Source organism: Notolepis coatsorum, assembly GCF_963971535.1.
Source record: "Notolepis coatsorum genome assembly, chromosome: 11".
Classification (NCBI taxonomy): Eukaryota; Metazoa; Chordata; class Actinopteri; order Aulopiformes; family Paralepididae; genus Notolepis; species Notolepis coatsorum.
The window spans coordinates 94,417,625-94,442,024 of NC_140175.1; the positions used below are offsets into that span (position 1 = coordinate 94,417,625).

General features: G+C 45.6%; 1 protein-coding gene across 1 annotated transcript in view; it reads left to right on the forward strand.

The window, feature by feature from the left end:
* pcsk5a (proprotein convertase subtilisin/kexin type 5a) overlaps positions 1-24,400 on the forward strand; it is a gene marked incomplete at both ends in the record, with an annotated part of 120,863 nt that overhangs the window by 67,336 nt on the left and 29,127 nt on the right. The window contains 9 exons of the mRNA XM_084325006.1: positions 4-137; positions 3,402-3,485; positions 4,476-4,680; positions 5,932-6,146; positions 9,695-9,937; positions 19,091-19,327; positions 19,727-19,904; positions 20,812-21,032; positions 22,775-22,878. Coding sequence (XP_084181132.1) covers positions 4-137; positions 3,402-3,485; positions 4,476-4,680; positions 5,932-6,146; positions 9,695-9,937; positions 19,091-19,327; positions 19,727-19,904; positions 20,812-21,032; positions 22,775-22,878 — 1,621 coding nt within the window. The remainder of the gene's footprint in view (positions 1-3; positions 138-3,401; positions 3,486-4,475; positions 4,681-5,931; positions 6,147-9,694; positions 9,938-19,090; positions 19,328-19,726; positions 19,905-20,811; positions 21,033-22,774; positions 22,879-24,400) is intronic.

Sequence of the window (24,400 nt, forward strand, 5' to 3'; positions counted from 1 at the left end):
GGAGTGCCACTCGGACTGCTCGACGTGCGACGGACCGGACGGCGATGACTGCGAGACGTGCGAAGAGGGAGAGCGGGTGGAGGACGGGGCGTGCGTCGCCGACCGCGAGGCCTGCCCCATCAAGACCTTCCTCAGCGGTGGGACCAACACTTATTACACTAATCCAAGCCTCCGCCCGCTCATAATGAATAAGGGATTTCATTTCTTTCACAGGGGCAGAAAGGGAATCTTCCGGGGTAATTGGTCTACGGGAAGAGCATCGCCTTCCTTGACCATGTATTCATTTGAGTATTGAAAAGAAACGGGAGGGGGCGGGTGATTGGCGCAGTGGGCAAGGCGCTCGCCTCTAACGCAGCAGACGCTGGGTTCGAGCCCAGCTCTCGGCGTTGCTACCGGCTGGCCGGTCGTTCATACTAACACAATTGGCAAGTGTTAGAGGGTGGGAAAGCCGGTGAGTGGGGATTGGACGTTGTGGACAGCGACTCCTACAGGTCGGTTGGGTGACGCCGGTGCGGCGGAAGCAGGAAGTAGCGGGGGCAGCGTGAGCCTCCCACGTGTTACTCCTCGCCACTGAGAGTTCGAGCTGCTGCTGTGAAAAGATGCGACAGGCTGCCTCCTCGTGTACCGGAGGGGACACGTGATGCAAGGCCTCTATCCTCACTACAACCGACCTGTGGGAGGCATAGTCTAGCAACGTTCAAGACAGGGGAGGGAAGAATTGGATATACGAAATTGGGATGGGAGAAGAAATTTAAAAAAAGGGGAGAAAAAGTGAAAAGAAAATAATAATAAAGGGGGGGAGACAATTCTACATCGCCTCCAGATATATAGACGTTGGGACTTAATTGATTGGATATGCTGCTCCTTTTAGATTTCTCCCTTGTTTTCCCTCACAGGAGATGAGCGGAATTAGTTGGAGAGAGATGAAAAGAACATAGTGAGAAGTAGGCCTGTCCCCGACTAAGGATTTGTATAGTCGACTTCGATTGCCCAAAATTTGACGATAGTCGACTGGTAGTGGGGGGGGGGGGGGGGGGGGTGGGGGGGGGGGTGCTTAATGTCTGTAGGAGTCGACTGAAGGCTTCTTGTTCTCTGCGAAAGCATGTAATTGGTCCACTGATGGATACATCTTGATATTTGTCTAGTGTGTTCATTAGACGGGTGAAATCCTCTTTCAGTGCCTCTGTGCCCGTTTTCTTAGGCAGTTAGCCTCGCTGGTATGCGCGCCATTAGCGTTAGCCACGCTTCTAGGCCTCTTTACTTTTGGAAAGAATGATCCCAAAAAATAATATATATATATTTTGCCCTCGACTAAGATGTACAAGCACACTGCATCTATCTCTCTATCTATCTCTCTATCTATCTATCTATCTATCTATCTATCTATCTATCTATCTCTCTATCTATCTATCTATCTCTCTATCTATCTATCTATCTATCTATCTATCTATCTATCTATCTATCTATCTATCTATCTATCTATCTATCTATCTATCTATCTATCTATCTATCTATCTATCTATCTATCTATCTATCTATCTATCTATCTATCTATCTATCTATCTATCTATCTATCTATCTATCTATCTATCTATCTATCTATCTATCTATCTATCTATCTATCTATCTATCTATCTATCTATCTATCTATCTATCTATCTATCTATCTATCTATCTATCTATCTATCTATCTATCTATCTATCTATCTATCTATCTATCTATCTATCTATCTATCTATCTAATCTATCTAATCTATCTATCTATCTATCTATCTATCTATCTATCTATCTATCTATCTATCTATCTATCTATCTATCTATCTATCTATCTATCTATCTATCTATCTATCTATCTATCTATCTATCTATCTATCTATCTATCTATCTATCTATCTATCTATCTATCTATATATCTAACTGTGCATCTTGGATAGAAGGAAGAAAAAACGCGGCGTATTATATTATTACCGAGGCGCTCGGCATTCACTGCAAAACAAGCACACTGTACACATATGGGCAGAAGACCAAATAAAACAGCTACTTGTGGGCACTCATAAAAACAACGCGGTGTACAAGTTGTTTAGCGAGAGGATGGTGGTAATGGGCTTCAATAGAACAATGGATCAATGTCACGTCAAAATAAACAACTCCGCCTCCGCTGATCTGGAGGGCTCGCAGTCCACACACAGACACACACGCGCGCGCGCGCACACACACGCGCTCGCAGCCACACACACACATTTCCGTCCAATAGACGAGTGCCCTTTTCGACCGCGTGACATTGTTCAGAAAGTTCGGTGCGCCTGACAAATTGCTATGTGAACGCAGACGAACCAAATGAAGAATGCAACAATGTTGCAACTTCACCACCAGAACCGCACCGAGTCCACCAAAACTATATGTGAAAGCGACCTTAGTATACATTCACAGTGTTCGATTTACGTAATGATTTGCTCCATTTTGGTCTGAAACGCAGACGAATAATCCTCACAAAGCAAATGTTGACGTTATCCAGGTGAACGTTCTTCATTCAAGCGAGGCATTCAATACAGCAGTGAGAGCACCAGTCGTCCCCCATTCCTTTGCTCGCTCTAGTCACATAACGCTGAACGCACGCGGAACGTCCGCCTTGCAAACGTTGCAACTGGCTATTGGACTGGCTTCGGTTTCAATTTTAAAATGCTTCCCAACTTCTGACATTTTGTCTAGCTGCTCAGGTGTTACGAGTTATCAGGTGGACATAACCTGCCGGTGTTTCGGGAGCGTTCGGGAGCAGACGCGGTGTGAGCTTGTAGGTCTGCTATTTTCGGCACACGTCACTGTCGTGCGACGGTGTAAAACAAAGGAAATGCGTTTGTTTTGACAAATTCTTCTGCTCTGTGTGACAATAAATAAATTAATGATGATATGTAATTTAAAACCAAAACTAAGGCCTCCAACAGTGTGTGCAACTCAAAATATGTTTTGTGGTCAATGTTACTGAAAATGATAGAGCAGGTCACAATGGGCCAATTTTGCCTGCAGTGTGAACATAGCCCTGGAGTGCTGAAACTAGAATAACAAGGAGAAACACATCGATTAACACCCAGGTTTTAACACGGACATGCAGAGAGAAAAAAAGGTTACCTGCTAAACTTTGCACCTCTCCTGGCTCTGACACCTGTACTAACAACCACGCGGTCCTTTGGAAACATCCCAGCGTGCGCCAGGCGCTGTCGCTGCATCCAACTTCGCTCCTAGATAACTGCCGAGCCCGATTCTTGGTGGAAAGACCCTTGATAAAAAAATGCAAATCATTAACACAATAATATGGTAATAATATCAGAGAGGTTTTGTGATTAGAAGCTTCTGCTCCAGCTGTGTGTCGTCATGGTTTCTCTTGTTCCGTTTGTCCTCTCCAGATGAGGGGGGATGTGAGGACTGCCACGCGTCCTGTGAGTCCTGCGCCGGAGAGGACAAGGACCAGTGTAAAACATGTGTCAGAGGTCTGTCTGCACACAACACCTCTCGGGAATTGGGTGAACTTTTTTTTTTTTTATTTTTTTTTAGCGTTTATCGCTTTATTCTACTGGGCAGTCCAGTAGAGAGAGAGAGAGGTGAAACGGGAGACAGAGTGGGGGGAAGACAGTCGACAAATAACAACGGGTTCGGGAATCGAACCCGGGTCGGCCGTGCCGCGACTCAGCGTGTTATGTGGTTCGCCACTGGGGCGCCTGGAATTGGGTGAACTTTTGATGTTAATGGGGTAGTGTGTGTGTGTGTGTGTGTGTGTGTGTGTGTGTGTGTGTGTGTGTGTGTGTGTGTGTGTGTGTGTGTGTGTGTGTGTGTGTGTGTGTGTGTGTGTGTGTGTGTGTGTGTGTGTGTGTGTGTGTGTGTGTGTGTGTGTGTGTGTGTGTGTGTGTGATATACATATATGCAAAATATACATGTGCTCAATGACTCTATGTAACAACCCATCATCTACACTCATTGCACACACATCCACATGCACACACTCACTTTAAACAAACACTCACCTTGACACTCACTTTAGACACACTACATTATATTTATCTATCTACTTAAAGAGATTTGCACTACATTCATACCTCATTTGCATTTGCACCTTACCTTAAAGTTTTGTACCTCATTGTCCGCATTTGTACCTCATTGTCTGCATTTTTACAAATGTGTACTCATTGTACTTAGATTGTACTTAGGGTGTACTTTAGATTGTATATTGTATTGTATATTGTATATTCCTCTTTTACTTACTTTTTTACTGTATGAAGCACACTCTCAGGGGCTCATACAGACCCACGCATTTCACCGTAAATTACATGTATTTTATATGTGACAAATAATAAACAAACTTGAAACGTGAAACTTGAACTACATGTATGTATGACTAGGTAAATAATTATGCGTGGTTGTGTGTGTGTGTGTGTGTGTGTGTGTGTTTTTGTTATGATCCTATCCCCCCCCCCCCCCCCCAGGACGCTTCCTGAGCGCGGAGCAGACGTGTGTGTCCAAGTGTCCGACAGGCTCGTTCGCCAGCCAGCTCAGCCGCGTGTGTGAGGCGTGTCCTCAGGGCTGTGTGCAGTGTGTGGACACGCATCACTGCACCCGCTGTCAGGCCACTCGCAAGGCGCCCTACTTACACTTCCTGCAGGATGGACAATGTGTCCAACATTGTCAGAGGTCAGGGGTCACACTTATTTCTGATTTCTTTTTATTATAATTTCTTTTGGTAACGTGATATTTTTTTTTTACTCACAGACGGTTCCAGAAAATGGATGCATTTTCATACCTCTGAATAAAAGATGGGGTAGCCAAAATGAAACGTGGAACTATTCACGTGATCTAATTGCCAAATTTTTTTATGCAAATCACCTCATAGACTGGTGACCTCATATTAAATATGGATCACCATGAAATATGGACCACTTCTGGATATATGCAACTTTATTTTACACTTTTAAACAACCAGAATATGGAGAAATCACATAAAAAAAAACTAAATTGAGACATATCCATGGGTTGACCCTGACAGATAAGCCATTCAAAAAGTAACAAATGCACAAAAATACAGATAGGGTAGACTGTAATGGTATATATATATATTTTGTTTTTGTTTTATCAAATGGTAAAATGGCTAATATTGACACTTTTCGTTACTAGATTAAACAGTAATAAATGTTGATTACCTTGGCAATGATACATATTACACTGGTCGATCCATATTTCGTGCTGATCCGTATTTAATACGACACCTGCAATGTCACAAACTCACTCTCACTCGCTCACGGTTAGCCATTCTGCCCCTAGTGGTGGCTCACATGCCTGTTTCTCTAATCCATGATCGACTTCCTTGTTGAAAAATAATGTGTGTGCCTATGGGTTTATATGTGCAGTGTATACAACATACATAGTATAATAAGATATAGAAGATATTCCCTTTATTGATCCCCTTGAGGAAATTCGGCCATCATAGCAGCATGGGGAGGGGAGGTACAGGTATGGGGAGGGTAATAGTAGAAAGACATAAATATAGGTAATACAATTAGATCTGAATATAAACATATGAGAAAAATAAACAATGATTGGTTATATTTAGGGATGTCCGATATTATCGGCCTACCGATATTGGCATAAAAATGTGATATCGGAAAATAATTAATTAGTTAATTCCACAACAAGAGATATGTAATGTTAATTACCAGAAATTATTCAGTTTTTTTTGGGGGGGGGGGGGAACCCTGCATATATCGGTATCGGTTGATATCGGTATCGGAAATTAAGAGTTGGACAATATCGGTATATCGGTATCGGTAAAAAAGCCAATATCGAGCATCCATAGTTATATTACATGTTACAGTAAATATAGGCAATAAACGTGTGTGTCTTTATAAGTGTATCTATTTGTTTGTCTGTTTTCCTGTTCATCCATAGGGGCTACCCCACGGGTCAGGTGTGCAGTAGCTGTGTGGATGGCTGTGCGACCTGCGAGAGGAACGCCACCCACTGTCTGAGCTGCGACGAGCCTCTCCTCCTCCACAAGCACCAGTGTGTGGAGACGTGTCCCTCTGCACACGCCGTCCGGGACAGGGAGTGCCAGCGTTGCCCCTCAGCCTGCCAGGAGTGCAGCCCCCTGGGACAGTGCACAGGTACCGGGACACGTGGGAATGAGTCAAATTGTATAAAAAATAGAACATCCTGTGGCCACAGAAAGAGTATCCTCAGTTTGCAATCAGAGAGCGTCTGACCAGAAAGTAAGAAAAAGCTCTGGTCAGACTTACAATTAAGTACAAAATTGGGCCTTGGCCGTTGCTTTAAGAACATACGCCAGACTGTCGCCTAGTGACTTGACTAGCTAAACCAGTTAAAGATTTTGTAGAAGGGTGGATTATCCCTACTTAGTGAGGGTGAGATTCTACTGGCACCGGATAGTAGGAACCCGGCAGAGCTACGTCCAGCTGGGCCCCCGACTGCAGTGTTGGGGTACTAGGCTTAAGGTTAACAAAGGTGGCATATAGGGCCTTAGGATTTACCAACCTAGGACTTGTGTACTGGTCCTTCCCACCTCTTAAGGGCAATACTCAGTAATCCCTAATCACCCACGCTCCCCCTAGTACGCCCCACACCCCCTCACACCCGGTGGAAGTAGTGGTTGATATAATTCTCCCCAAAGCAGTACCATACCTTTTCTCTGTAGGAGACCTGAAATTAGTATCTACCCCGCTTAGTGGAATACAGGGTTATCAAAGAGGTTAGACAGTAATGCACTATTAAACCACACACACACAGTGAATCCAATTATCAGTCTTGTTTACTGTAAATGTTAAAGGAGCAGTCACATAAGCACATTATCACAATTTATCACAAGTGCCTCACAATACTGCTTCCCTAGTAAGCAGTCTATTTTATCTAGTATGAATGAAAACGATATATCACAGGCTTACTCTCTTAACATACATTCCCTTCCCACTCGGCATGAAAAGAAAGCAATACTCCACAATGTCAACAAAACGGTGAACATGGATAGGTAAGGCGTTGCTGCCGTAGCACAATGTATAACAAGGTTTACGTTATTGGTAAACCTTCGCCCCCGGAGACGGCACGGCACTAACGCAACACGCCGCTAGTATACGATACACAGTTCAACCCTGTGGGTAACCTGGAACGTATATACACAACCTGCGTGGGCCCACACCTGTGCAATGCACTTTACCTATGCTAAGCTGGCACATTGAAATAACCACAAAGAAAATAATAAGTGCAACCCTCCCGTTGTAGCGCCTGACGTAGCTTGGGGACGTAGTGGCCTTAAACACTTGGCCCATTCACTCTCTTGAAGAGCATGAGAAAAAATAAAAGAGTTGTAATCCAAAGGCAAGGAAAAGCACGGGGTGTACCTTTTAACGAGCACGCTCGCATATCAAAGTCCGCAGCCACGGCGCTGGGGTCTCGCATACAACAATGTCAGAGTCACGTTAAACAGTCTAGCCGTTGGCTGGCTTTAGCACGCATGTTCCATAATGTCTGTGCTTATACGACGATAAAGTGGTCTCTGTAGACCGTCACCTGATACACCCCGGCCGGGATGGTGCGGGCAGCCAGTTGGTGGTCTGGGCGGAAGCCCGAGATGTCCAGTATAAGCCTTGGGTGAAACGTCCTTCTTCCTCTGGTAGCTTGGTGGGCGCGACGAGCTAAGCTACTTGGCTAACTCACGATAATTGTATTACCTACTAGCCAGTGTGGCTACCTTAGCTCTCGACCTAGACTGCTAACACGCAAAATCTCCGTCGTCTTCTCACGTTGGTCGGTTGACCGTCTTCTTCGGTAACACGACGTCTCGATACTATACTTGTTCTAACACGTTAATACTTTGCGTTATACTTAATCACTAGGCCACGTTATTAGCCGTTAGCTCGCTGCTCGGGAAGAGCTCTCTCACGCACGTCTGCTCCCGTCGGCAATCCTCGCAGGAAAGGGGGGTGCACCTCGCTTCTTCGTGTGTTCCGCAGTACACCTGACGCCGTTCTTCTGACCACCAGTCTGACTGTCCCGCAGCACCCCCTAGTGTTCGTCATCCTAAGGGAACATATCTGAAAGTCTTATGGAACATATTCCAATGTCTATATTGAATACCGGAGTCTTTAACAGACACATTTGTGTGTCTACACTTTGTACAGAGACATATGTATTTAAACAGAGCTATGGACATGATCATATTTTCCAAGACAGAACCAAGGACACAATGCTAGTACTGTATCTCTTCCAAATTCAGTCCCTCGCTTGTTTGCTCGACGTTTCTGCTAGGGATGGGTGGGTGTGAATAATCGATTACTCTAGTGATTTTTGAGGGTGATTTTTTATCACCGAAAGTCGTTGCTTGTGCCACTGAAACAGAAATTTCACTCTGAAATTCCGCAAGGCGTGAGTTGTTGCAGGAAGACAACCCCAGTCAGCTGTGGAGCATGGATAGGACTGCGAAAACTCTGTTGCGTTGAAAGCTAGCTTAGCGTTATCTAAAAGATAAAAACAGTGGTTTGTATTTTGTGCATTCTCAAATTGTGCCAACAACACTGTTGCCCACTTTGCATAGACAGACAGGTCCTGAATTTCCCCAAGGGGATTAATAAAAGTTCATCCTATCCTAACATATTGTAATTATTACTAATGGTAACTGACTGTTTTGACTGACATTCTAAAAATGTTGTTCCCTAAACAATTACTCAAGTACTCAAGTTCTCTATCTAGTTTCTGCCCCTTACCCGTCTCTCCATTTTGCCGCCCATTTCCACTCACCCTATTAAGTTACGTTGCTATAGGGTTCGATATTTCAATGCAGATACCGATACCGATATTTTTGGACTGATATTTTGTAAATCGTAAATGTGAAATGGTGCATTTATATAGCGGTTTTATCCAAAGCGCTTTACAATTTGTTCCTCACATTTTATCCATTCACTCACACATTCACACACCGACGGCGGAGGCGACCATGCAAGGTGCCAACCTGCTCATCGGGAGCAATTAGGGGTTAAATGTCTTGCTCAAGGACACTTCGCCACGTTGCCCGGGTGGAGCGGGAATCGAACCGGGAACCTCCGGATTACGACTGTTCTACCTCCCGAGCCACTGTCGCCCCCTAAATAGGCTATTCAATATTATTTACATTTGAACAAGTCAGTTAGACGAGCAACTCCTTATCCAATATTTTGAGAGGCCAATATCTAATATTTAACCCTTTCACTGCCACACTATGAAACGGTTAACCCTTTCACTGCCACGCGACAAATGGTTAACCCTTTCACAAACACACTACATAAGGTTAAACCTTTGTAGGGTTAACCTTCTAGCGTTAACATAAGGTTAACCTTCTGTAGTGTGGTAGGGCAAGGGTTAATGAAAGATCAATATCGGCCCGATAATACAGCAAACTCTAATATCAGTCTGATTGATTGATTGATTTAAAACTTTATTAACAGATTGCAGAATGGGTACAATACAGTACGGCTCAATACACACAATTGTTAAGGGGATGCAGACCAGAGAAAGACTTTCGTCTTGTTTACATCAGGGTCCCCCATTTTCAATTCATCATAACATATATGACATACATGACATACAGATAGACAGGTCCAACCTTAGTTTCCTATTGTCATACTAAATCACTCCTCAGTTGATGCTTTAAAACGGCTGTCCGCAGGCTGTGAGGAATACCACTTCCTCCACGAGGGCCACTGTGTTCTGGACTGCCCCGAGAGGTTCTACGAGGACCCGGAGCAGGGTGCGTGTCTGCGCTGCCACCCTGACTGCGCGCTGTGCGACGGGCCGGACCACAACGACTGCGATACCTGCTCCCACCCTGAGGCCACGCTGCACAATGGAGCGTGTCTGACAGACTGCCCCTCCCACGCCTACAGGGAGGTCCAGACGGGGGAGTGTCAAGGTGTCTAGTTAGTTAGAAATCATGTCTAGTTAGTTATAAATCAGGGGGGAGTGTCAAGGTGTCTAGTTAGTTATATATCATCTGGCAATCGCGTCTCGCTCTAGCCATATTGAGATATCATCTCCATGCACCTATTGTGCACGTGAACAAGCTGACACATGCACGTCACTTGCACGTGACCACGCCTGCTCCCGTGTTTCCCTACAAAACACAGGGTGTGGTCACGCTCACGCCCTTCCTTATCTTTTTCCATGCGTGAGCTTGCTCATATGCACTTCCAACCAGTGGAACGTTATTATGAAGCAAAGGGAGAAATTGAAGAATGTTGGACTTTCGCCGGAGTCTCTCCAGCCCCCGGATCCTCTTCGGCGCGTCCAGATGGAACGACGGCCCTATACCGAACTTTCCTCGCATGACAGTGGACCGATGGACTTTGCGCAGAGTTCCACTACGGGATTCAGGGCTCTGTTGTGTCCCCTCTGGCTGCGGGCCGCGTTCTTCCAGTGAAGGGCAAGCGGCCGACATATAGCTTCTCAGGAAGACAGGGGCTGACACCCAGCTGCTAGCTAGGCCTGGGTCTGTCCATGAGAATGCTGTACTGTCAGGAGGCTCCCGCACCACACGTCCAGCGTGTGCGTTTGGTGAGCCTGGTGTTGTATGTGACGACGGAGCAGGGTTCCCTGTATCTAAAAATGTTTGTCAGAGTGGGAACCCTAGGCCCAGGAGGTCGCAGCGTGGGTTCCCCCAGCCCCGCCCTCGCCAGGCCGGGTATTACGTTGGTGCCTCCCCCGTCCGGACTACCAATCCTAGCAGCGGTAGTGAGTCAGGCACGCGTAATTTGGGTGGTAGTAATATCACTACAGGGCTACAGTGTGTAGGGGCTCACCCTAGACAGCGTGAGGACCACACACCAATGGTGTCACACCATGCATGTCCAGCCGCAGAGCAGGCCATCCCCAGCAAGTTAACTGCTTTGCAAAAACGGGACAATGCTCAGCGGGGGAACTACCTCATTCACCAGGAGTGTTGACTGTCGTTCCCCCTGCTTCAGACCGCCCCTTTCTGTCTGGGTCCCCCCTTGGGTGCAATTGCCTCGTTGGTAGAGTCAGGGTGCGAAATCCCGACTCTGCGAGATACCTTGCTCGCACGGTTGGCGAAACCAGGGTTTGCAATGAACAGCGGGAGGGACCGGGCCACCTATCTAGCGCCAGTTGGCAGCAAGGGCGCTTCGCGATTTTTACCACGTATGGCTACAGAAGTGTCATATGTCGGTGTGGATGGAGAGAACGCTGAGAGCGGGGCTTGTGTTACAGTTTGCACAACCCCACCCTCCGTTTTTGGGTTTGATACAGACTCTATTGTCAGAGTCCGCGGCAGTGACAGCCCTGGCCGACGAGATCCGATCTCTGTTGGCGAAGCAGGCCATCGTCGTGGTCCCATGGGAGGATACAATGAGTGGCGTTTACTCCCGATATTTTCTGGTGCCCAAGAAATCGGGGGATGTCAGACCCATACTGGACCTGTCCGTGTTCAATCGGTTGATTGTGGCGAGAAGGTTCAGAATGTTGACCGTCAAACACCTGTTATGCGCTGTCAGAGTGGGAGACTGGTTCACCTCCATAGACCTGAAAGATGCATATTTTCACATCCCGATCTTCCCTCCTCACAGGAAATACCTACGCTTCCTGTTTCAGGGAATAGCGTACAAGTACCAGAGGCTGCCGTTCGGCTACTCTCTGGCTCATCACCAAGTGCGTGGTGACCGCGCTGGGACCTCTGCGTCGTCAGGGGATACGAATTGTATTCTACCTAGACGACATTCTGGTTCTCAGCCGGTCAGAGGAGATCGCCAGGTCTCACACCAGGCAGGTGGTGGAACACCTCACCAGCCTGGGTTTTGCTGTGAACTGGGAGAAGAGTACTCCTCTTCCCAGTCAACAGGTGGAGTACTTGGGCTTAATTCTAAGCTCAAGGTCTATGAGGGCAATCCTCTCAGAGCGGCGGCGAGAGGATATTCTCGGCGCGCTCGGGAGGTTCCGTCCTGGCAGGACGGTTACGGTGCTGTCCGTGATGCGCCTGCTCGGTATGATGGCATCTGCTCAATCTGTGGTCCCACTTGGCCTCCTCTTCATGAGGAGGATACAGAGGTGGTTTTTCAGTATGAAAATAGACCCTGTGAGAGGCAAGTGGAAGTGGCTGAAGGTCCCCACGTCAGTACTGGGGGACCTCGCCCACTGGGGGGGGGCCTGGGGCCCTCACCAGCGGGGTCCCCTTGGACAGCAGGCTATCACACGTCACGGTCTTCACCGACGCCTCCCTCACAGGATGGGGGGGGACGTGTCGGACCGACGCAGTAGGGGGCAGCTGGCCTGCCCGGTCTGCACTACATATCAATGTGTTTGAATTGAAGGCAGTGCTTCTAGTCCTCAAACAGCTCGGCCATCATGTGGTGGGCGAGCATGTTCTGATCAGGACGGACAGCACGGCGTCGGCGTCGTATATTAACAGACAGGGAGGAGTATGCTCTCCCTGTCTGCAGCACGTCCTACCAGTGCCCTCTGTGGTTCTCGGTCAGTCGGAAGGACAACCCCTCTCTGGGAGTGGATGCCTTCTCGATGTACCCGTGGCCGCCCGGGATTCTGTATGCGTTCCCCCCTATACACCTGATAGCTCAGCTGTTGGAGCGGGTACGTCAGGAGCGCAGGACTTTGATCCTGGTCGCGCCGGACCGGGGCACAGCTGTGTGGTTCCCGGCCCTGATTCAACTCTTGGTGGCCCCGCCGTGGCCTGTTCTGTGGTCACTGCGGGCCCTCTCTCAGGCACGCGGCACACTGTTTCTGCCTCCTGTTCTGGGGCAGCCTCTAATGGCTTGGCTGCTGAAAGGGTGAATCTGGAAGGGATGCGTCTTAACTCTATTGTGGTTAACACCATCCAGAACGCGCACGCTCCATCCATTACCGCGGTTTACGCAGGGAAGTGGTGTATGTTTCGAGAGTGGTGTGAGACTGGGGTCCTGGACCCGGTGTTGTGCCCCCTGAACTCGGTTCTGTCCTTCCTCCAGTCTATCCTGGATAGGCTGTCGGCCTCGACAGTGAAGGTATACGCCGCAGCTATATCGTCTTGTCATGTGGGCTTTGAGGGCAGAACGCTGTTCAGCCACCCTCTCGTGAGACGTTTCCTGCTGGGCGCACGGCGTCTCAAGCCTGTGAAACGTGCTCTGTCCCCGAGCTGGGACCTCCAACTGGTCCTGGAAAGGCTGTTGGGGGCCCCGTTTGAGCCTTTTGAGCGGTGCGCCATTGGATCGACTGTCTTTCAACACCGCGTTCCTTCTGGCCATCACCTACGCTAAACGTGTGGGTGAGCTGTGTGCTCTCTCGATTCAGGCTGATAGCGCGACTCTGAGGCCTAATCCGGCCTTTGTGCCAAAGAATATCCGGAGCTCTTATCGCTCCAGGGATATTGTGCTCCAGGCGTTTCACCCTCCCCCTCACTCTAGTGAGTTGGAGGCGAGCCTTCACCTGTTGTGTCCTGTCCGTGCGCTGATGGTGTACCTTAGCCGCACGCAGGACCTCAGGGCTACCGATCAACTGTTTGTTTGTTACGGTGGCTCCCACGCGGGTAAGGCGCTGTCCAAGGTTGGTCCCTTTTTCGCACATTGGTCAGAGTTGACTGCCTCCCCCCCCCCCTCGTTATGACGGGGCGGGTGGACGGGACTCCCCTCCTCCCTGTTCAGGGGCTTATGGGCCCTCAGGGGGTGCATTTTACGTGGCCACGCATCCGCTCTACCCCTTTTGATCTCAATATGGCTAGAGCGAGACGCGATTGCCAGATGATATATAACAAAGGTTATCCTATAACCCTAGTTATATGAATACTGGCAGAGCGTCTCGCTCTTGAGCGCCCTGAGGACCCTTGGATGTTTTTCATGCATGAAATTCAGACTTGGAAGGGCGTGAGCGTGACCACACCCTGTGTTTTGTAGGGAAACACGGGAGCAGGCGTGGTCACGTGCAAGCTTTTTCACGTGCACAATAGGTGCATGGAGATGATATCTCAATATGGCTAGAGCGAGACGCTCTGCCAGTATTCATATAACTAGGGTTATAGGATAACCTTCGTTATAAATCAGGGGTCTAAGTCGCTGGTTCTCAATCTGGAAACAATTATTTAACAATTTAATTAGATTTGAATAGATTCAAATGTATTATAATAATAATAATAATAATAATAATAATAATAATAATAATAATAATAATAATAATAATAATAATAATAATAATAATAATAATAATAATAATAATAATAATAATAATAATAATAAAACGTTATTTGTATAGCACCTTTCATACAGAAATTGCAGCTCAAAGTGCTTCACAACAGAAAAAATACATAAAATGAGCACATAAAGTGCAGACATATAAAATCACAGTTTTTCACATTAGGATCTAATATCCCAACAGGCCACCTTGTTTATGGTTTGATTCAGTTTTAAAAATAGACAATAATAAAAAGAGTAAGATAGAATAGACAGAGTAAAATAGTGCAGTGCAATAAGTAGTAGAATAGAATAGACATGAAATGAGCACATAAAGTGCTTTTTTTACAGTGCAATACAACATTTCTGGATTACTGTTTAACAGTTGAAAGTTGTCTTTACCTTCTCTGTTTGGTATCCACAGTTTAAAACCTTCCCTCCTGTTTGATACCCACCTTGACTCAAATAGATTCGAAAAATGTATTGTCATTATACAGCACAAGTACGAAAATAAGTTTGGCATTCAACCAGAGTGCAAATGTAACAGTAAAGTGCAATAGTAATATACAATGTACAGGTGATCAAACTGAATATAAAATATATACGTACATTTAAAATGTTTACTAATTTCATCCTTTCTTATAGTAGAGGTTCTTCCAATGAGAGAATATATAAAAGTGACTATTCTGATCATAGGTTTCACTCTACACTGTCATCTCCTCCACTACACTAAGATAAGATAAGATAAGATAAGATAAGATAAGATAAGATAAGATAATCCTTTATTCGGGTGTCAAAGCAGTATGGGGGGGGGGATACAGGGTGGGGGATGCATAGCTTCACAGTACAAATACAATATAGTAATATAAAAAGTACAAACACAAGATAGTCCAGTGGTGAGAGTCCAGTGATGAGTCTCTAGTGCAAAGAATCAAGATAGTCGGTACGGTGATGTGAGTCTCTAGTTCTCAAGTTCCGAGTTGTGATAGCTCTGGCAGCAGAACCGGCCGATCCGGCCGCCCAAGAACTTTGTTGTAGAGCCTGATGGCTGCCGGTATAAAGGACCGGCCCAGGCGGTTTGTGGTGTGTCGGGGGGGATGAGTCTTAGACTGAATGTGTTCTTCATTCTGGCTAGCTCCTCGTAGAGGGGGTGAGAGGGGTTCTCCAGGATGGCTTCTAGCTTTTTCCTCATCCTCCTCTCAGCCACCATCTCTAGGTTATCCAGCTCACCACCCACTACAGAGCTAGCCTTCTTCACCAGCTATAGGTTCAGCTTGCTGGAGTCCCTCGAGTTGATGTTGCCCCCCCAGTACATCACAACAAAAAAAGATGACGCTGGCTGTAGACATGGTAGACAGCTATGGAATAAATGTATATCCAGAATCTTATCGGCTGGGGATCCCTTAGACAAATTCTTATCAAATGGGTCTGCAGCCTAATGTGTATCAACTTGGGTGTCCTCGACATAAAAGGTTGAAAACCACTCGTCTTAAATGATACAGTACAGTGTGCAACGCTTTTTAGTTTTGCCTAGAAGAGATTTACTTTACAAGCTTTTGTCATGTCCATCAAGTACTACACAATATAAACTGCAAAGATGTCCGAAAAGAAAAAAAGTTATTTACTCTTGTATTGAATCTTAACATCTTGTTTTCTTAAAACTAGTGGGAGAATCTGCCAAGGGGCTGAGTTAATTGCATTTGCATTTTCAAGGCCATTTGTTTTAGGAAATGTATTGAGCCAAGTGACGATGTACCGAAATCAGGCAGATTACTTCTGTAGATAATGTTGCTTGTTCTGAGAAAATCCTTGAAAGAAGCTTATTTGTTTTGTAACAAAGGGAAATGACTTTGCCTCGTTGGCAGGTTTTTACACTTGTTTCCTGGAAATAATATCTTAAGACTCATTACTAGATTAAAGGGGCACTTCACCAAAAAAAATTATTATGCACATAATCTCACACATACCAAAACTGTGAACAGTTTTGAACACATACATTTTGTTTGACAGTTATTGAGAGTTATGAATATTGGTGTGTTAATTACAGCTCACTTAAATGATGTAGATCAGTGGTCACCAACCCGTCGATCTTGATCGACTGGTCGATCTTTGAGACTGTCCCTGTAGATCTTTCCATGAAAATTGAAAAAAAAAAAAAAAAAAAAAAAAAAAAAATGTATCATACCCTGAGAGTCCACATTACAGTTCTACTTTTGTTTTGATGTGAAAAGTGATGCTGCACTTAGCACTGACTGAGAAAGTACACATACAGTTCTGCTTTTGTTTTGATGTGAAAATGATGCTGCACTTAGCACTGACTGCACTTAGCACTGACTGCACTTAGCACTGACTGAGAAAGTACACATTACAGTTCTACTTTTGTTTTGATGTGAAAAGTGATGCTGCACTTAGCACTGACTGAGAAAGTACACATTACAGTTCTACTTTATAAAATGCTAATTGTAAATATGTTTGTCAATGTTAATAATATGAGAAAGTCCACATTACAGTTCTACTTTTGTTCTGATGTGAAAAGTGATGCTGCACTTAGCACTGACTGCACTTAGCACTGACTGAGAAAGTACACGTTACAGTTCTACTTTATAAAATGCTAATTGTAAATATGTTTGTCAATGTTAATAATATGAGAAAGTCCACATTACAGTTCTACTTTTGTTTTGATGTGAAAAGTGATGCTGCATAAGATGACTGCACTTAGCACTGACTGAGAAAGTACATAATAGTTCTACTTTGACGTTTTAATGTTGGACCAAAGCATTGCATGTAATTAGAATACAGGCAAATAAAAGTAATTTAGTTTAAAGTACAATCTTGGCTGTCTTTTTCTCTCAACGCTTCAATAGGTAGATCTTGCCTTCACCAAAAAAAAAAGAAGTGATCTTGGGCTTAAAAAGGTTGGTGACCACTGATGTAGATGAAGACATAGCAATCTGTAATGCAATCCATGTGACACCAATGGGGGACATATTCAAACTCAATAACTGTCAGATCAAATGCACATGTGCATTTAGTTTGGAGTTTTGTCATGTGTAAGATTGCAAATTAAATCAGCAATGCATTTTGTTTTAAGTTGTAGGAACAATTATCACTAACCTCCACTAATCACTATTTCTATTTTATTTTATTACAATTTAACAGAACATATTATGGAAAATGGGTTTTGTCAAGTCAAGTCAAGTCAAGAGTTTTATTTGTCACGGCATACGAGTATACAATGAAATGCGGGTGGTCTTGCCCGCAACGATGTGCAATACAGTGGTACAACATATAATAGAATCCAATACAAAAAACATTGTGCAATAACAGGTAAGAGGTAACATGGTGTGACATCTCGGTATTTGTACATAGTTATTTACAGAGCATATAGGACATGCTAGGTAGCTTTGGTAGTGCAATACACTGTTACTGTTGCTAATACTAATTTAAAGTGGCCTTTCCTTTTGGCAATAAGTGTGGGTGTGTGTGGCATGAGTGTGCCCGCTCATGTTAAAGTGGCTGCTAGTGTGTGAGCGTGCACAGCGTGCGTGTCGTGTGTGTGCTCATGTGTGCTTATGTGTGGATAGTTCAGTGTTCTGTGGTACTCAATGTTCATTGTTCAAGACTCTGATGGCCTGGGGGAAGACGCTGAGCCTAAGCCTCTCTGTCCTAGTAGCTGGGGTTCGCAGGCGTCTGCCTGACCTCAGCAGCTGAAACAGGCTGTTATTGGGGTGGTGGGGGTCTTTCATTATTCTGCAGGCTCTGGATTTGCACCTCTTGTTGTATAGAACCTGCAGGGGAGGTAGTGCAATTTTTGCCTAGTATTTGTATGGATTTGGCAGTCTTTAATTACCTGTGCTTTTTGGAGCCAGGAACACTGCCTACCTAATGTACTCCCCAGTTTGTAAAGGTTTATTTTACTCTTGTGGTGTGGGGTAGCTAGGCAGGGAAGGGAATAATTAATAAAAAAGTTGATGTATACCAAACAACTACACCCACTAAACATAACGTGTTTAATACAAATAAAGAATGATGTGATAGAAAAGAAGATTAGTAGAAAATAGATTTAAACTAGTTTCTTTGCAAAATAATGTACAAACATATTCCACAGGTTCAAGGAAGTTGCATAAAATAGTTGGAAAGACACATAATGGTCCCCTTGAAGTTTCTTCATGCCAAACAGCATTCATATTTCCATATATGACTTTATATAAATGTGCTTATCTTCGAGTAACAAAACTCATTTCTGTTGACTGGACATTTAATTTAATTTCAAACCTTTATTTAAACTCGAAAGGCAACTGATCTTTCCCTCATTTACTGTACAGTCACATCAAGTGTACATACAGAAATAAGCAAAGAAAAGCATACCGTAACAATAAGACAACAAGACGAGGCAAAAAGCAAGGATAACAAATCAATTAAAACACGCACAACTTGATTGACAAAGGTTGGAGATCAATGTTTTAAACCCTACAACAGAGGGGATAATCTCAAGCGTTAACCCTTTCACTACCACACTACAGAAGGTTAACCGGTAGTGAAAGGTTAACCTTCTGTAGTGTGGTAGTGAAAGGGTTAACGGTTACCCTTTGTTGTGTGGCAGTGAAAGGGTTAACCTTCTGTATTGTCGCAGTGAAAGGGTTAACCCTTTGGTAGTGTGGCAGTGAAAGGGTTAAGGACTGTCGGAGTTCATTCCATGAGCTGGAGGGGCATCATAGCAAAATGCAGATTCACCCTGTTCTATGTAGACATACAGTAGGATTGTAATCATTGTTTAAGTGCCTTGGGTCTCCTGAAATAAGATATTATTATTATTATTATTATTATTATTATTATTATTATTATTATTATTATTATTATTATTATTATTATTGTTATTGTTATGTGTGTTTCTCCAGACTGCGATGCCACCTGTCTGACGTGCTCAGGGCCCCTGGCTGGCTCCTGCACCAGCTGCAGGGAGGGCCTGAGGCTGGACGGCCATGGACACTGTGGGCCCCTGGGGGCCAAGTGCTCCTCTCACCAGTACGCCGATCAGGACGGCGGCTGCCACCCCTGCCACAAGTACTGCCGCCAGTGCTCCGGTCCTGGCAAGACCCAGTGCCTGAGCTGCAACCAGAAACACTTCCTGCTGAGTAAGTGGGAGACGATTGGGCTTTTGTTTTGATGTTTACCGACGACTCAAAGAAAGGTCCATTTAATCAGCTTCTGAATCCTCTAAAAAAAGTAATCCATTTAAGATGGCACGGCTGCCCTGCTTGGAACCCCCTCCGTCATGTCGTCTCATCGGCGTACGGTTATAGATATTTACCTTCGCAAGAAGCGTGTGTTTCAAGTAACAGCAGTTGGTGAGCAGCGAGATCTTCCTCATCATCAGCCAGTCCTATTATCATTAACGAGTCTTCGGAGTGCTATCCACGTCGTACGGAGCCATACCTCTCGTGTGCATGAATGAGCGATTGTGTGTGTCGGTGTGATCATTCTGCGTTTTGTGCATCGGTGTGTGATCATCTGTGTGTTTCATGCGTATACAGATGGCACCTGCATGGACGACTGCCCCGTGGGCTTCTACCAGGACGGGGCAGGGCAGCGTTGTGAGCTGTGCCACACGGCGTGCCAGTCCTGCACGGGCAAACATAGCCACGAATGTCTCACCTGCGAAGCCCACCTCTTCAGAGAGGGTAAAGAATGCGTGGAGACCTGCCAGCCGAGGTAATGTACTCCCCATCCAGCTGTGCTGATGATCCATCATATTATCTGCTTTCATAGCGCTGTCCTCCAGTAAAAGATTAGTTGCTTTTGGCTCGTACAAGCTTTCCTTACCCGCTCACTCTCTCTCTCGCTACAAACACTACTGCATTGCGTTAAGACGCTGAGAGAGACACGGGCCTCCGCGTGGAGATACAAGATAATTTCGCTTGAGATTTAAATAGCCCTTCATGTGCCCTGTAAAATGCTAATCAGGCTTTATTTTATTTGTGCTGAAGTGATTGAGAGAGATAAATTAATGTGCCGATAAATTGATGTGCGGTTAAATACCCCAGGGAGCTATTTATTTCCGTTACGTGTCACCCTCCATACATTCAGCCCAGAATACACACAAGCACAAACAACACACATGTACACACAGTATACATACGCACACAGTCCCTACCCTCTGTGACGGCTCTCTTATGGTCTCCCTATGTCTCTCGCCACATCATACATATTGTGTTGTCGTTGTCTGTTTCGTCTACCGTCCGTTTTGAATGGTTGTGAGGTTTGTGTACATTTGTCATTTGTCTGATCTGTTAACATCAACCTGCAAAAGGGTCTACAGATGGAAATGAGGCCTCTGGCTATAATCTGGCACATTTACATGAAAATGTTCATCCATAATGTAGTTTAAATAAATAAATAAGCACAGTACATACATTAGTACAAAATAATGGCATACACTTTTCCCATGCATAACTTCCGTCTCTCTCTCTCTCACACACACACACACACACACACACACACACACACACACACACACACACACACACACACACACACACACACACACACACACACACACACAGCACCGAAAAGCCCCTACACTCTGTGACAGCTCTCTCTCCCTGTCTGCCTGGTATAGTCACTATGGTAACGCGGCCTCCAGGACCTGTGAGAGGTGTGCCGCGAGCTGCGGTGAGTGTCTCGCAGACGGGGAGGACGGCTGTCTGAGCTGCGCTCTGGGGCTCCTCTACCTGCGGAAACAAGGCCGCTGTCTCTACACCTGCCCCCCGCGGGGACACTATCACGACGCCGCGCACGGGACCTGCGAGACCTGCCACGCCAGCTGCAAAACATGTACCGGTGAGAGAGGGGAGGAGAGGAGAGGAAGAGGAGAGAGAGAGAGGAGCGGGAGAGCGAGGAGCGGGAGAGGAGAGAGAGGGGAGGAGAGAGAGGGGAGGAGAGAGAGGGGAGGAGAGGAGAAGAGAGAGAGGAGCGGGAGAGCGAGGAGTGGGAGAGGAGAGAGAGGGGAGGAGAGGAGAAGAGAGAGAGGAGCGGGAGAGAGAGAGAGGAGCGGGAGCGCGAGGAGTGGGAGAGGAGAGAGAGGAGAGGAGAGAGAGGGAAGGAGAGGAGAGGAAGAGGAGAGAGAGGAGCGGGAGAGCGAGGAGCGGGAGAGGAGAGAGAGGGGAGGAGAGAGAGGGGAGGAGAGAGAGGGGAGGAGAGGAGCGGGAGAGAGAGAGAGGAGCGGGAGAGCGAGAGAGGAGCGGGAGAGCGAGGAGTGGGAGAGGAGAGAGAGGAGAGGAGAGAGAGGGAAGGAGAGGAGAGGAAGAGGAGAGAGAGGAGCGGGAGAGAGAGAGGAGAGGAAGAGGGAGAGGAGACAGAGGGGAGGAGAGGTGAGGAAGAGGAGAGAGAGAGCGAGGAGTGGGAGGGGAGAGAGAGGAGAGAGAGGGAAGGAGAGGAGAAGAGAGAGAGGAGCGGGAGAGAGAGAGGAGCGGGAGAAAGGAGAGGAAGAGGGAGAGGAGACAGAGGGGAGGAGAGGAGAGGAAGAGGAGAGAGAGGGGAGGAGAGGAGAGGAAGAGGAGAGAGAGGGGAGGAGAGAGGAGCGGGAGAGATAGAGGAGTGGGAGAGAGAGAGGAGGAGAAGAGAAGAAGGGAGAGGGGGAGGAGAGGAAGGGAGAGGAAGGGAGAGGAGGAGAAGAGAGAGAGAGGAGAGGAAGAGGGTGCGGGAGAGGAGAAGAAGGAAGAGGAGAAGAGAAGAGAGAGAGAGAGGAGAGGGAGAGGGAGAGGTGAGGAGAAGAGAGGAAGGGAGAGGAGAGAAGAGGAGAGGAGAAGAGAGCAGAGGAGAAGAGAGAGAGAGAGGAGAGGGAGAGGTGAGGAGAAGAGAGGAAGGGAGAGGAGAGAAGAGGAGAGGAAGAGGGAGAGGAGAGGGAGTATTATAATATAACATAGACACAGAACACCTGAACACATATACAAGTGCAGACACACACACACACTATATTCCCTAACTCTTGCCTCTTCACATGCACACACAGACTCTCCACAAACACTTCTCAGAGTGCTCAGATATTGATTCCGTTGTTCAGTCCAGGGACTGCAGAAGTGCTGTAGTGCTCTGAGTAGGATTGTGTAATGACCTGATATGGGACGTATAGTAGAAAAACAAACACATGCTATTAACGGCATATAGACCCTCATCTGCACCGTTTATTTTTCTCATTTCTATATAATAATAATACCCAAGGTCACCTTACAGATCATAGAAAAATAATAATTAAAAAAAAAACACAAGGCAGTTAAAAGTCAAGGTTAACAATAAAACATTCAGAGGTAATTATATTGTTGACACCGTTAGTTTTTCTCATATTCTTATATTCAGATACAATTTTATTGCATATTTATGTCTTTCTACTATTACCATGCCGATACCTGTACCTCCCCTCCCCCTCCCCCATGCTGCTATGATGCCCGGATTTCCCCAAGGGGATCAATAAAGGAATATCTTATATCATCTTAACTGAATTAGACTTAAGAATCTCTAACTCACGATGTAAAGATTTCAACTCGTTAACTACAGTAATACAACGTTGTGCTATGTCCCCACAGGAAAATCTCCCCAGGCCTGTGATTCATGTCACATGGAATACACACTCTCGGATGGCATGTGTGAGTCTATGTGCGACATAGGCCAATACCCTACTATGACCAAGGTAACAGAAACCAAGTCATATATATATATATTTTTTACAATGTCATCACAAAGATCTGTGTGCAGGTTGGGAACCTATGTAGTGTTTTGCCCCAGCCCACATTATAACATGTCCACCAGGTTAGCAGGCTCAAACTAATGAATTAGATACATTTACTAATTAATAGCAAAAATGTCTGGTTGTTGCATGGTCTGTTGTCAAACCAAAGTTTAAAAAATGTAATTAAATAAAACTTAACCTACTTAAAGGTGCTATAGATACAATTTTACAAGTAAGCATTTAAAAAGAATAATACATCCCGGTCCAAAAAGACGTTGCCGGTATGTATTCCCTCCCTACTTCCCATTATTTTCCCCAAGTGGAATGCACCTGATTAGATAAATGACACTCTAGTGCGACATCTAGTGTCGAAATGAGGCCATAAGCTGCCACTATAGCACCTTTATGTTATGGTTTGTTAACAACCCCAACAGCACGGCACAGACGGGTAGTTCAGAGTTAGCCAAAAACCAGGGCGTATTTATTTACAAAACAGAAATGAGCGAAAACAACAAAAAGCACAAGGGGAGAATGTTCCTGGGCAGAGTAGTCTGCGGCTCTGCAGCTCGTCTCAGAGCAGAGACGGCACTGTGGCGTTGCGCCTCTGACTCTGCGGCTCTGCAGCTCGTCTCAGAGCAGAGACGGCACTGTGGCGTTGCGCCTCTGACTCTGCGGCTCTGCAGCTACTTGAAGATCCACTCGGGAAGGAACAGAGAGAGAGAGAATGTAAACAAACGAGCGAATGGGATACAAGGCAGTCCAGTCTTCCTTACAAACACAAGCGACAATTCTTCAGTGTTTAGTAAACACACAAAAAACAGATAGGTCCCGAGTCCATAAAAATGCGAGAAAAAACAGAGCATCCAAAAAATACGTTTCCAAAACTCACCAAGGCGCAATTGCGCAAAGCGGGCAACGAGGCACCGATCCAACGGATGGCAGAGAGAAGCAACAGCGGCGACCTCCATAGACGTCCTGGAGAAAACAGACGAGGTACAACACGGGAGGAAAACAAGCAGCAGCTAGTGGTAGCAGCTAGTGGTAAGCCCAAAACGACCCGACACCGAACGTACAGAACCCAAGAGTATATAAGGGCTCCACCGAGCTGATTCGAAACACACTTCAGGTGCGCGAAGGTAATTGGTACCTGGAAGCGTGCGGAATCGGACCAATCCTCACACTTTAAGTATATTTTCTGAAAGTATACATTGTATATACCATACTTTTTATGTCTTCAGAACGTTTACTAAAGTTGTGTTAAATTGAAACCATTTAAGTTCAATATATTTAAATCATACTTAAATAAATTTCTACCTTTGATGTATTTTCTTACCAAATTGTATTGTAAATGTATTGCTTACCAAAATAGTAAATTTTGAATATGTTTACTAAAGTTGTATTTTTATTACAGTACTTAGATTACACTTACACTTACCTACAGAATATTGATGACTATCATACTAAACATGTGCTTTGAATTGGT